General features: G+C 40.5%; 1 protein-coding gene across 1 annotated transcript; it reads right to left on the bottom strand.

The window, feature by feature from the left end:
• Positions 1–386: 386 nt before the first annotated feature.
• Positions 387–13,144, bottom strand: LOC135469189 (cdc42 homolog). Its single transcript, XM_064747733.1, has 3 exons — positions 12,760–13,144; positions 2,693–2,751; positions 387–2,199 (listed from the first exon to the last, which is right to left on the bottom strand). The coding sequence occupies exons 1-3, from the start codon at positions 12,923–12,925 to the stop codon at positions 1,792–1,794; spliced, it is 633 nt and encodes a 210-aa protein (XP_064603803.1). The 5' UTR covers positions 12,926–13,144; the 3' UTR covers positions 387–1,791.
• Between the last annotated feature and the right edge of the window lie 289 nt (positions 13,145–13,433).

Below are 13,433 nucleotides of genomic sequence, written 5' to 3' on the forward strand. Positions count from 1 at the left end.
AAAACTCACTATTAGCTTATCTGATCGCGAATACAGCTTGGTAAAATGAATGAAAGGAAATGGAATGATGAAAAATAGGTTCGATTTAAAGCGACAAGATAATCATTTAGTGACGTATAACAGAAAAGGCATTTAAAGCTGTGTTCCATATACTATACTATACCAACCATCACAGCATATGAATGTTGTGTCATAACACCAAATCACCAACGTATCCACAAATTGTCGATGACACACACTGCCATACGTAGAAAAGAGATTCAGAGACAAAGTAAAATCTTAACTTATTATAAACTGTTATAAACCGCGCTAGGTAACTATTAATATTCTAGATATTAAAAAGGAAAATCCCAGAAACATAAGAGCAGAGAAATGTAAGCTGTAAGCTGTAAACTGGAATATCTTGTTGGTCGACCAGTATGCATAACATAATGAAACTGAACAGACATGAAGTCAAATATGTGAGGTTTAAATATTTTCACATGTTTTGTCAGGTCTGCAGGAGATGACAAATAAAACTGTCAAACTGCTGAAACGCCAAATATATGCAGTTTCTTGGGTTTGTTCTCAGTGTATGTGCATTTGTATTATGCTGAGCTGGAATATACTAAACAAATTCATGTCTGTCGACTTTAGAATGTCATTGGGAATGCAGAGACTAGTGTTTCTCAGAGAACATTGAAACAGTCAAAATTTCTAAAATATATAGAGGGAAGATTTAAAAATTTTCATTTTATACACCATCATATTGACATATTTGTAAAATTTTAGACGGGAATTGTCATATAAGTGATATTTACATAAAAAAGCAATAAACTGTGTTTACATCAGCACTCTACACACAATGTCATTCAATATTTCCATTCATACTCTATACAACGAAGACGCGAATGTATCTAACGCCAGCGCCAGAATGCTTAGCCAATTCCATATAGATGTATAACCATTCATCTCATTGGGTAACATAGACATACAGATGAAAACGACAAAATATTAGCTTGTGAGATCGCTTGGCTGATCACTTTTGTGACTTTCACTCTGTTAGGTACCATTAATTCCAATAACATCCACGTATTCCTGCATTCGCATAAATATTTCTTGAATCTTGTATAATAGGCAGCAGCTTCCTGTTCAATGGGGTTCTTACTTTTAATGGGTATCCAAACTGATCACGTGTCAGCGGGTTGCCAGAGGATGGGCAAAACGGGAAGATGCCAGCTTGACAGGTGCTGAAGTATTGATTTATTTACTTGATTGGTGTTTTACGCCGTACTCAAGAATATTTCACTTATAAGACGGCAGCCAGCCGGGCAGAGCCCGGTGGAAACCCACGACCATCCGCAAGTTGCAGGAAGACCTTCCCACGTATGGCTAACATATTGATGCTGCGTGCGTACATCACTATCTTCCCCCGTGATTTGACTTGCGATTGTACTCATACACACGCTCCGGTCGGGGAGGTATAAGGCCACCCTACATAAATGAGCAGATACAGCGCTAGGTACTCATTTCAACGAATCGTTATATGCACATTATCACATGTTGCAAGGATATACACCCCTATATGTACAGAAATGGTGAACTTGTACATTTTACAGTGACGTTATGAGCATGATCTCGGAAGTGTGAGAGGGATAACTCTTTTGGCAAAGGATGCCAAGGCGGTGTCAAGTCTGTTTCTGTGGACAAAATGATACAATTATAACCTCAGGATTTCACCACTATACATGAACTCCTGTATTCACATGGCATGCATGTACCACAGTTCACACCGCACAGGCAAATAAAATATCACAACAAAAGACATTTGCCACATGATTTGCTCTTCTGGGGTTTGTTCTCTTTAGGCTCCAACACTGCTAGTAAGGCTTCATCAAAAACGTCCTTGAGACCTTCTTGTGTCAGGGATGAACACTCCGTATAAACCACAGCTCCCAGTCTTTTGGCTAATTTCAAGCCCATTTCCTTTGAGACAGGTTTGTGCAGTTTTTTCTGTAGTTTTTGTAAAGTAGCTTCGTCTGTGCGTAGGTCCATCTGTGTTCCACACAGCACAAATGGCGTATGTGGCATGTGATGGCGTATTTCCGGAACCCACACCTGTTCCACATTTTGGTACGACTCCGGATTCACAATAGAGAAGCAGACAACAAAAACATTTGTTGACGGATAAGACAGCATTCTTAATCCTTGATACTCTTCCTGCAAAACAGAAGGCGGGAATCATTTACTTTCCGTTAGGAGTTGTATTACACGTCAAAAACAAGCTGAAAATGGTCTGAATGAATTAGCTGATATTCAGTGGAATTCCTAGCCAAATGACTGAAAGGCCTTTAAGATAAGTACTTAGCAGGGATTATAATATTGTTATGGTACTGTATGAGAAAATCTTGGTACAATTAAATCTACAAAGAGCATATTTAACATTATATGGAAACATAAGAGAGACTTTGCTGAGAAAACCCTCTGATATCTTTCGATATCATGATTCGGTGGGAGAAAAATTACCACAGTTGTTGAATAACTATATTTACTGCCATTAAGACAAAAACTGTTGAATGTAAACTAAATCTTTTTTTTTCAGAAAAAAAAAATGTAATGGAGTTTAGAGTGTTTTTAATCAGATGGTATTCTAAAATAAAAGAGATTTTGCGTGAGAAATCCTAAACACAGCAACAGAATTACAAACACTGACCTGTCCTGCCGTATCAAACAGTCCCAGTTGATAAGGGTTCCCAGCTATCGACACGGAAACTGAAAATACAAAAAGTTACATCAGGTTATACGTCAAAGACTAACAGATCACTATGCGTATCCCATAATGTAGAGAACTCTGTGTATACGTATTGACCTATATGTCCACCTAAACAAGTTGCTGTGGTTATCAACCCTATCAGCAAACAACATGCCGTGACTATACCCGATGAGCACACCACATGCTGTGGCTATACCCGATGAGCACACAACATGCTATGGCTAAACCCGATGAGCACACCACATGCTGTGGCTATACCCGATGAGCACACCACATGCTGTGGCTATACCCGATGAACACACCCGATGAGCACACAACATGCTATGGCTAAACCCGATGAGCACACCACATGCTGTGGCTATACCCGATGAGCACACCACATGCTGTGGCTATACCCGATGAGCACACATCATGCTGTGGCTATACCCGATGAGCACACATCATGCTGTGGCTATACCCGATGAACACACCACATGCTGTGGCTATAGCCGATGAGCACACCACATGCTGTGGCTATACCCGATGAGCACATCACATGCTGTGGCTATGCCCGATGAGCAAGCAACATGATGTGGCTATACTCGATGAGCACACAACATGCTATGGCTAAACCCGATGAGCACACCACATGCTGTGGCTATACTCGATGAGCACACCACATGCTGTGGCTCTACTCGATGAGCACACAAGATGCTGTGGCTATACTCGTTGAGCACACCACATGCTGTGGCTATACCCGATGAGCACACAACATGCTGTGGCTATACCCGATAAGCACACCACATGCTGTGGCTATGCCCGATGAGCAAACAACATGCTGTGGCTATACTCGATGAGCACACAACATGATGTGGCTATGCCCGCTGAGCACACAACATGCTGTGGCTATACTCGATGAGCACACCACATGCTGTGGCTATGCCCGATGAGCAAGCAACATGATGTGGCTATACTCGATGAGCACACAACATGCCGTGGCTGAACCCGATGAGTAAGCAAGCACTATATCGGGTGTCCAACAGTGACAAATTGTTCTAGCCTTATGTGGACATACATTTCTTGTCACATATAACATACGACGTCTCCCAATTAATGAACAATTGGTCTTTTCACGAACATGTTCATAAAAGACCGGTTTGTTAGCCCATTCTTACTTTGCTCAACATATATTCAATCAAAAGAAAACATTTGTACATATTATTGTTACGAAGACATTATTTTTTACTTCTGCAAAACAGGCTGAAATACATTTGTAATACATAAATATGAAACTATACAGGTTAAGGTGGCTTCCTGGAAATAAAAATCACACAACTTTTGAACTTTCTTTCGTCTTTTACCGAGTAATGACTATATGCTATTGTTATTTCCCACCCGCCAAACGGGTCCTTCAGAAACCTTGTGTTGTAACAAACAGGTATTACCTTAGAAACTCATGAGATATGTTGGAATAAAAAGATTTTCAAGCACAGATTGACAGCGTTAAGATGCAATGTAAAAAGAAATCAAAAGGGCACATAGGATCGAATGGCAATAAAAAAGACTGAAGCAAGAAATAGAAAACAAATCAAACCGCACAATACAAACAGTAATTAATCGACTTTCTTTTCAGCAGCTTATAAATCAGATCTATGCAATTTACCCTCAACTCAGTCACCTTGAAAAACAAGCATATAGACCAACGTTTATACGCGCCATTATTTCCGAGAAAAAAATCCCAGGCATTTATTGTCTCTATATACTCCTATACACTGGACCCAAATTTCATAATCGCACATTTATATACAGGTTACAAAAAAGTCACGTATCAAAATCTCTATGGCTACACATATATATATATACACCTACATACTCTAAGGCCAAAACTAATGACCTAAATCACAGTATACGTGTCAGTGCACCTAATCTAGATATACACTGTGGGGTCACTGGCTGATGTACTATGTAGAACTATATATTTACACCAACATACTGGTCAGCACTTGACGTGTTAGGGCATATATATATATATATATATATATAGCTCTGGCTATCGTGTCCTCATATATACACGATCGGGTTCACTAACCATAAGGAGTTTCTCGACTTTAATGATAACGTTTTTTTCAACAACAACTTGAAACGACAGTGTTTCGGTAAACTGCTATCCGCTTAGGAGGGGAAAACTGAAAGGGAGTTGATTAACTTTGAAAATAAATAAACAAATTTTCATATGATTACCACTGATCTGGCCTTGCATCGAATATCTTATTTACAATCTTATAAACATTAGAGTCGCTTTTGTTTGCTGGTCCATATTGATATTTATGAGCATGTCCTGGATTTACCAGGATAATTATATGCAGCAGGCTATCAGTTTGTTATACTCATACACATGCAAATAGTTTTGCATAACTAAAATAAGACACTGAATATATGTACCCTATTATTAAAGCATTATTTTTATACATGGCATAATTTATTCTGCATTTTCTATTGTGCATGTCACAGTTTAAAATTTCACAGGTGCGTGTGCACATCTCTGATGACGAATGATAAATCAGAAGGGACAATATGAGATTATTACTGGAGACCACTCAGCAGGCTTGGTTTAATTAATTCAGTGGATCAGCTGATTAAGTTTTCATGGCGAGGACATGGTCCTAAATGGCTTAAAAATGCATTTGAAAGTGTCTTAAGTGTGATTATACAGATCTCTAACAGACGTTAAGTGTGTGTCAGAGCTTTGTAGATGGTTATCACGGTTGTCCACAAGCCCCATTAAGAAATCTTTAGTGATACATTCGTTTCACAATTATGTGTGGGCATTAGTGAATGACCATTATAATCAACACCTTGCCATATGTTTGATATTATCTATAAATGACAACAACTACATAGAGACTTCAGAAACATGATTTCATGGTATATGCGTGTATTTACCGTGTATTTTGAAACATAGTCGATCCTTATAGTTGTTTGAAACGCATGTGCGGCGTCCTAATACTTCAGAGTGGTTATAGAGGTACCGGTATGGAGAGCGGTTATAGAGGTGCCGGTGTGGAGAGCGGTTATAGAGGTGCCGGTGTGGAGAGCGGTTATAGAGGTACTGCTGTGGAGAGCGGTTACAGAGGTACCGGTATGAAGAGCGGTTATAGAGGTACTGCTGTGGAGAGCGGTTACAGAGGTACCGGTATGGAGAGCGCCTATAAAAAGAAACTATAGCATCAAGAATAAACCATCACATCTAAATGCAACCCGATGACTGAGGTATAAAACAAATGAAAGCAAGCGTCGGATGAAATGATCCCGTCACCTCATTGACCAATGCTACATAAGTGGTTTCCAGATAGATTTATTTGATCCCAGAGCAAACAACTGTATGCATCAAACCAAGTTAATGTTCTGAGTTCATGCACCTCAACACATACTGGACGGATGCCCCTCAATAAACACTACATGTATGCATCTCAATAAACGCTGTATGCCAGCCCCTCAACAAGCACCTTATGTATGCACCTCAACAAACACTGTATGTATGCACCTTACCCAAAAATTAAAAAGGCACGTATAATATACCGGCATAGTTAAAGACTGTGCTTATGATACATGGACTTGTATATTTAATTCAACATACGGCATACAACTTTTATAATATCTGAAATGCTTTAAGCGCCATACACAGAAAGAAAAAGTCCTGAAGTCACGAGTTACATCGGAAAACTGCACAGAATGCGTATGAGGAAGTCAGTGTATGACATACATGTATATGCTACTTCCCTGTTCACATTAGAGACTGAACCACGTGGATTCATCTCCGTATATGTTCGGACAGACTGCTCAGTTTTAACACTTCGTGTTTTTGAGTTGATCAGAATGAATGACTATATGGTTTTTGACTATGTCGGCAATACCACACCTCTATATCATGACATCCTGATATAGGCACTTTTTACCAGCTACATGTGGCACTTTTTCTCAGGTAAACGTGGCAAGTTTTGCCAGGTAACTGACACAGTTTCTCCAGTTCGTGCGCGCGGTTTCTCAAATACAAGTGTACATCATATGACACGATTTCTTGGGTACGTGGGACACGGTTTCTTGAGAAAATGACACGGTTTCTCAGACACAGGTGATATATTTCCCAGGTTTATAGCTCATGTAATTTCTCGGGTATATCCGGCAGTACATAGGTTCTGCGCTTCCCAATAAGTAAATAGATAAATCTTTTGGAAAAGATGTGTATGCACGAAGTCTCGTTCATTGATCTGTTACTTTAAAACTGCACTTGGCCTCTATAACGGTGTAGCACAAGAGTAAATGTGGAGTAAACATACACATGACTAGTGAAATGTTACAGAATTTATACAAGCTGTACAAAAAGTTGGTAGGAGCAATGATTCAAGGTGAGGTATGCCAAACTTTCATTGTACATCGACCCATGCGCTCAATGGCATTATGCAGACTCAAATTACAAGGGAAAAAATATATGCTCACAATATTTGGCCAATAAGACTGTCGTGCAATGCTTCATCGGCTCAATTCCAACACAAACTGGCACTGAATGGCCATTAACCGAGTTGTGGTATATCAATGCTTGCTCTCGATTGTCCATATCCGTTTAGCAAAATGTCCTGTAAATTAACACCGTTGCTAATTACACACGTGTAGATAAACATGTAGTTTCAAGGATGCTCAGTGCCATATCCAAAGGTCATATCAGGTCATATCTGGAGAAAATCCACATTTATGTACTGTAAGCGGTTTGTAAACAGTTTACTGCATTGAGTACACTTGCAGCACGCAAACACTTTTTTCTCATTTATGTGTTAAGTTATAGCGCTATGAGCCAAATTCTTGGGGGCATCCTACACTGGTATCGAACAATTGGCATCAAAGTTACAGCTACTATTTCAGTTTTGCAAACCCTTTAAATGAGACCACGGTCCTATATGACTGGGGACAACTTAGTACGACCTATATTCCGAGACTGGCACCCGGACTTATCAGAGTATACATAGACAGAATGAAGCAACATTATGCGAAGTTCGTCGACAGATCGGCAATGCAGGACTATAGGGTCTAGTCACTGGGACAACCTCCCATGCCCACATTGCATTACCTCCAGCCAAAAACCAGTATTCAGTGCTCGAGAAGACAGCCTGACACTTGTTTGACCAGGAAAATTGTCAATCTCCGTAACTACATATAAGTCGATAGACTATAGTGGAGTTTATAACGTAGAATGTTGATAAGTTTGTGTTGTTTCATTACTTGAAAAAGATGGCTGTATATATAACTTATGTCATTTACGGATCGCCGATGCTTTGTTTTCATGTAGGCCAGGTTCATAAAAATTTCTGATAAAAACAATTTTTCGAGTGGTTATTTTTTCCAATTTGTCCAACAATGGCTTTGTATATATATATATTCTTCACCCTGGGCACACAAATATGACACGTGAACACTAAATACAAATCTGTTCAAGGTCACATCCTTCTTGAACATGGTAATGGTTGGAGTGAGTGCTTGGGGTTTAACGTCGTACTCAACAATTTTTCAGTCATATGACGACGAAGGAATCATTAGGGTGCATGCACGTGTAATGTGCCTCCTTGTTGCAGGACGGATTTCCACCGCTCTTTTATTTAGTGCTGCATCACTGAGACGACTTACCGAAGGCAAGTAAGCCGTCCCGCCCGAGCCATTATACTGATACGGGTCAACCAGTCGTTGCACTATCCCCTTCATGCTGAACGCCAAGCGAGGAAGTTACAACTTCCTCTTTTAAAGTCTTAGGTGTGACTCGATCAAGGATTGATCCTGGATCTACCGGTCCCGAAGCGGGCGGGTAATGGTTGGACAATGAGTGTAGAATAACCATCAAACGTGCATGAAACCTAATGCCCTGTGTGGCAGGAAACCTGCATACACACTGCAGGAGACAAAAACAATGAAACCATCCAAGGGAATTACCATATGAACCAAGGTACACTACTGGAGGAACACGCCGTGTCTTATTTCATCCGTTTAGAGCATGCTTGCTTAAGATCTTAACTTTTTACTTTTGGTACGCAGATTAGTAGGCTGTTTGAAAAGATATAACTGATTCGATCATGTTAATAATGAAAATATTCATTCAGGCAATAAAAATTAACTCTTGCTCCTGACCAATTGAGAAGTGTTCGATACCCAGGGCCATACATCCCGACCACACCTATATATACTAGTCCCCGATAGTCACATAGTCACCCTAGACTAAATTTATTCATGTATTTGACTGGTGTTTTACGCCGTACTCAAGAATATTTAACTTATAAGACAGCGCTGAGCATTGTGGTGGGAGGAAACCGAGCAAAGCCCGGAGGAAACCCAAGACCATCTCCAGGTTGCTGCAGGCCTTCCCACGTACAGCCGGAGAGGAAGTCTGCATGAGCTGGTCTTGAACTCACCACAGGCTAAAGAATATGCTCTTGTTCACAACATTAAAGCAACTGCCCAAACTGTAAAGCTTAACACGGGGTCCGATACGATGCACCGTGTGTTGTATAGAGCTACTGGCCGTGTGTTATATAGATGTAGGTCGTCATATACTAAGCATAAACATACAACATGTTGACGGCCTATCCTACACTTTAAAACCTCGTGGTCCACACTTATTCTCCCATGTATGCACAATTCATCCAGAACCATTATATTTGCAGCTGTGTATACATGCTGAAATACATAAATATCGCTATGGGCTGCAGAATGCATGCAGTACAGCTGCATGTGTATGCCGTGGCAACCCACACAGGGATGGTGACGATGCACCAGTAACTGGTCAATAAACACAACAGAATTCAGGATAATCCTGTCAGGCCGTGAATTTTATAGGCCATGTTGAAATGTTGATCTATATGTACCTACTTTGCTCCGGTGCGACAATAGTGTACGTGCAATAAAGGATATAGAGCTAAGGGGAATTGGAGCGATGCACACTAGTCATAAGTCCATCAAACGCTCGCCATTTCTGACGACAAACAAGACAAATCTGTTCCTGCTAAACAATGGGTACAGCTTAAATGTAACCTTGTATATGTACATTCGATGTACATACATAAGCGCTAATTGCCAAATTGTTCTGACTCGAATCCACCTCTTACAACGTAAATTAACTCCTTTACACAGGCCTTTGTTTACATTTGTTTCATCCGCATACGTCTGAATGTATAGGTATACATCAACAGTCATAAATACCAAGCAGCCATTTCACCGCATACATAAACATGACAATTATACGTTGTCAGTCGTAATAATATTGACTGACCTACTATACGTTCCCAAGGTAACACGTGAGGCAATAAAACACACGGGATTACCTTTCGGCATTATGGTCTCTAGCTAGACAACTATTTGTCCATTATATCTAGTTTGTTACACATGTTCATCTTCACGTTTACTGTTGATCTTCGAACCTAAAACATGGATACACAGTTCATATCTAAATACGGAAACAGATCCGCACCAAGTAAGCAGTTTCGCAATATCAAGGCGATGGAAGAGATCATTTCTTATTTCGAATATGGCCTGCTTTCGGACCGTTTTGAAAAAGATTTGGGTCAGTTTTTAAAAACAAAGGATTACTTATTTAAAGCATTTTTGGGGTTCACACCGATTCTATTACGTCACATGTCACACTAATGTTAACATATGCAGGCAGAATTCTGTTGCTGAAGAAGCTGTCAGCTTGTACGTCGTTAGCGTATGTATGCCGTAATCCTTGGTCTGATTCCCGGCTTTAAGATCCCACCATGTTTCACTGGTGAAACGTTCACGTATAATACAGGAAGTTAGTGTTATATATGTATGCTGCAGATGTAGTTTATGCCGTGATTTACGTGTATTAAATTTACATGTTTTATATGTACAGCTGAAGTGGAAGTGAATAAACGTATTAACGCAGACAAATCCAAATATGATAACGTCATACATGTAATATATGTCTGGCAGCAGCTACATGTTACCTAATCTTCACCGACTTCGAATCAGAGAAATATTTTTCAGCACTGCATAAAGCACCAATCAAATAAACTTATCTCCACGCCCGAGAGTTGGTGGGCCCACTGTTATTGTGTATGTGGTCTGCTAAATGTTAAATTCTGCGTGAAGAAAGGACGTATATGTTACAATTAGATTGGCCTGTTTATTGTTTGTGACAAAACACTGAGAACTTTGTGGCCTGTATGTTCAGCTTTACGATAGCACCTGAATTTTTGTTCATGGGATTTGTACACTTATACCCCATTGGGCCTGGGACCCGTGGTAACTCGCCATACAATATGCATGATCAGGAAATATTCAATATTACCAATGAGTCACGGGCAGTCAGTCTGTGCACAAGTAAACATGTTCCCAGGCAAAGCCCTATTAAAATTGTGGCGCATACGAAACATTTAGGTCCATGTTTTACATTGCTTAGACTGGCACCCTGCTGTTTATACGTCGGGAAGCCATGTTGAACAATTGTCCTAAACATAAACATTACAGCATATATTTCTGTTTACACAACTCTCAGGTTTTCAGACAAAATAATACATCATCTTCAATCTGGCGTGTAACACGAGGTTATCAGCTGGCGAGTCAACCTGTCAGACGCTTCTGTCAAAGTACCCCCGCCTCCTCGACTCCTTCCCTCCCATCCGGTTTACCTTGGTTTATCCTTGTATGTTCATGTTTATCCATAAAAAAATAATTTCTTTTATGTACATTTTTCTTTTTCATTATTCACAAGGCTAGCATGTATCTGTGGAAGGTGATATCTCACTTTCCATCAACTCCAGTAGCTATACGAATGGCATGCACTGATTACAATTAGGTGTGTATATATGTATTGAATCTTACCACTGGTCATATACATGTTCAACATACCAATATTGGAGGTCAAGATATATAGGTAGTGTATTAATCAAAGTAGCTGGGCTAGCCGTTAAGTCAGGCGGGCTTGCTGTTGAGTCAGGTGGGCAATCAGCTGTTAGGACAGGTGTGTGGGCTGTGATATATGTTGAGTAAGATGGTTAGAATGGGTAAAGTTGGCACTTGTGGAGTACAGATGGAGATGATGGCAACCAGGTTGGAAGAGCGGCAGTTAGAAGACCGAGAAGTGGAGCCTAATTGATAGAAATGGACATGTAGATAAAGGTCAAGGCATTCTGGCTTGAGGCCGAGACTGATGGACTGTAAGGGTGAATGAGGGGTTGAAGAACATTTATTAGAGTTATCATTGGGGAAGAAAACAGTGGAGAAACTTTGGGTTACCGTTGGAGACATGCACAGGTGGTCTACACAGATAGCGCTACCGATTTGGGAATCTTGAGTTTAGATTGGCAGAGGTCTAGAGATGTGTAGGGATATATATGTATAAACTGGTAGCTGAAACAGATGTGCCTAAATCAAATGGACTACAGTTTGGAACAGATAATCTAAAGTACGATACCAGTATCGCACCACACCAGTGATCATTGATTAATGCAGGCTACAGTCAAACGATGAACAGGTGGTAGGCCTACAGTCAGGGCGCGGATTAGAACCTATAGCCAATATAAGGCAGATAAAAAGGTGGTTATAACACAGGTATAGAGTTGATACAGGTAGACTAATGGTCGAGGATGTCACAGCTGAAGCTTTGTCATTAGGGATACATACATGCACGAACAGCACTGCATGAACATATATGATCATGATACGTTTGAAACGTATGACTAATTCAACGTAAGAGATCTTCCTTCATCCGGCTCTGTCAATCCTAAACCGAGATATCTGTGTCAGGGGTGAAAATGGCTGCTTATTTACAAGTAGGAGTAGGCTATTGCTCGGCGTTAACACGGGGTAGGGCTATAATAGTGGGTTTCAATCAGGTCCGCGACTGTCAGGGACATGAGGCCCTTCCAACAATTCCATCACCCCCAAGCCTCGGGGCATAGGTCTATATCAACCAGGGACGAAGTAACGACAAAGAATGCGAAACACCTGCTTATGGACACACTCACCCGAGTAATTATCAAAAACTGTGGGCACGTATTCCGTGGGAAACTTGTTGGTGGCATAGCTCATGAGCAGGCAGGTCTTCCCCACTGCTCCATCACCGACCACAACGCATTTGATAAAGTTAATGTCTTTCCGTTCTCCCGCCGTGTTAGAAGTGTCTGCCTCCATTACAGGTTTTTCAAAATCCACACGGTCCAATCTGTCCCGTATATCAGCGTCTAACACTTAAAATATTTGCTAACAGTACCTGTGTTCAGCGGATATTTTAAAGCCGCGTCGTTGGTCATGCGCCTTAGCCTTATAGCCTTGGAATGAGGCAATGTGTTCTATATTTAGCACATCCGTATATGGGCTGGGCGCGGCATACAACGCCAATCAAATTGCCGAATTTCCTGAAATACGCGGTGATTGACACCGGTGTTTATGAATGATCATGACGTATCGCGACCTAGTTTCCCCGAGTATTAATGTTAAAAAAAAGTTGCCGATGTGAAATTCCTAACAGGATACTTGAAGCCTTCAAACAATACTTTGGTGTAATGGGATTTCCCAATGTATATCTCATTGAAAATGAATATCATAGAGTTGTTATACATCAAGGCATAGAGCAACTGAACAATTAGTCAAAAGGCAGCAATGTTTCCTTCATCTGTTTCTTCTCATTGTTACTTATTGC

Source organism: Liolophura sinensis, chromosome 6 (genome assembly GCF_032854445.1).
Source record: "Liolophura sinensis isolate JHLJ2023 chromosome 6, CUHK_Ljap_v2, whole genome shotgun sequence".
NCBI lineage: Eukaryota > Metazoa > Mollusca > Polyplacophora > Chitonida > Chitonidae > Liolophura > Liolophura sinensis.

Coding starts and splice junctions, on each gene's coding strand:
- LOC135469189 (XM_064747733.1), bottom strand. CDS start 12,925: ATGGAGGCAGACACTTCTAACACGGCGGGAGAACGGAAAGACATTAAC. Junction 2,752..12,759: donor AGTTTTTGATAATTACTCGG/GTGAGTGTGTCC, acceptor TTGTATTTTCAG/TTTCCGTGTCGATAGCTGGG. Junction 2,200..2,692: donor TGTTTGATACGGCAGGACAG/GTCAGTGTTTGT, acceptor TCTGTTTTGCAG/GAAGAGTATCAAGGATTAAG.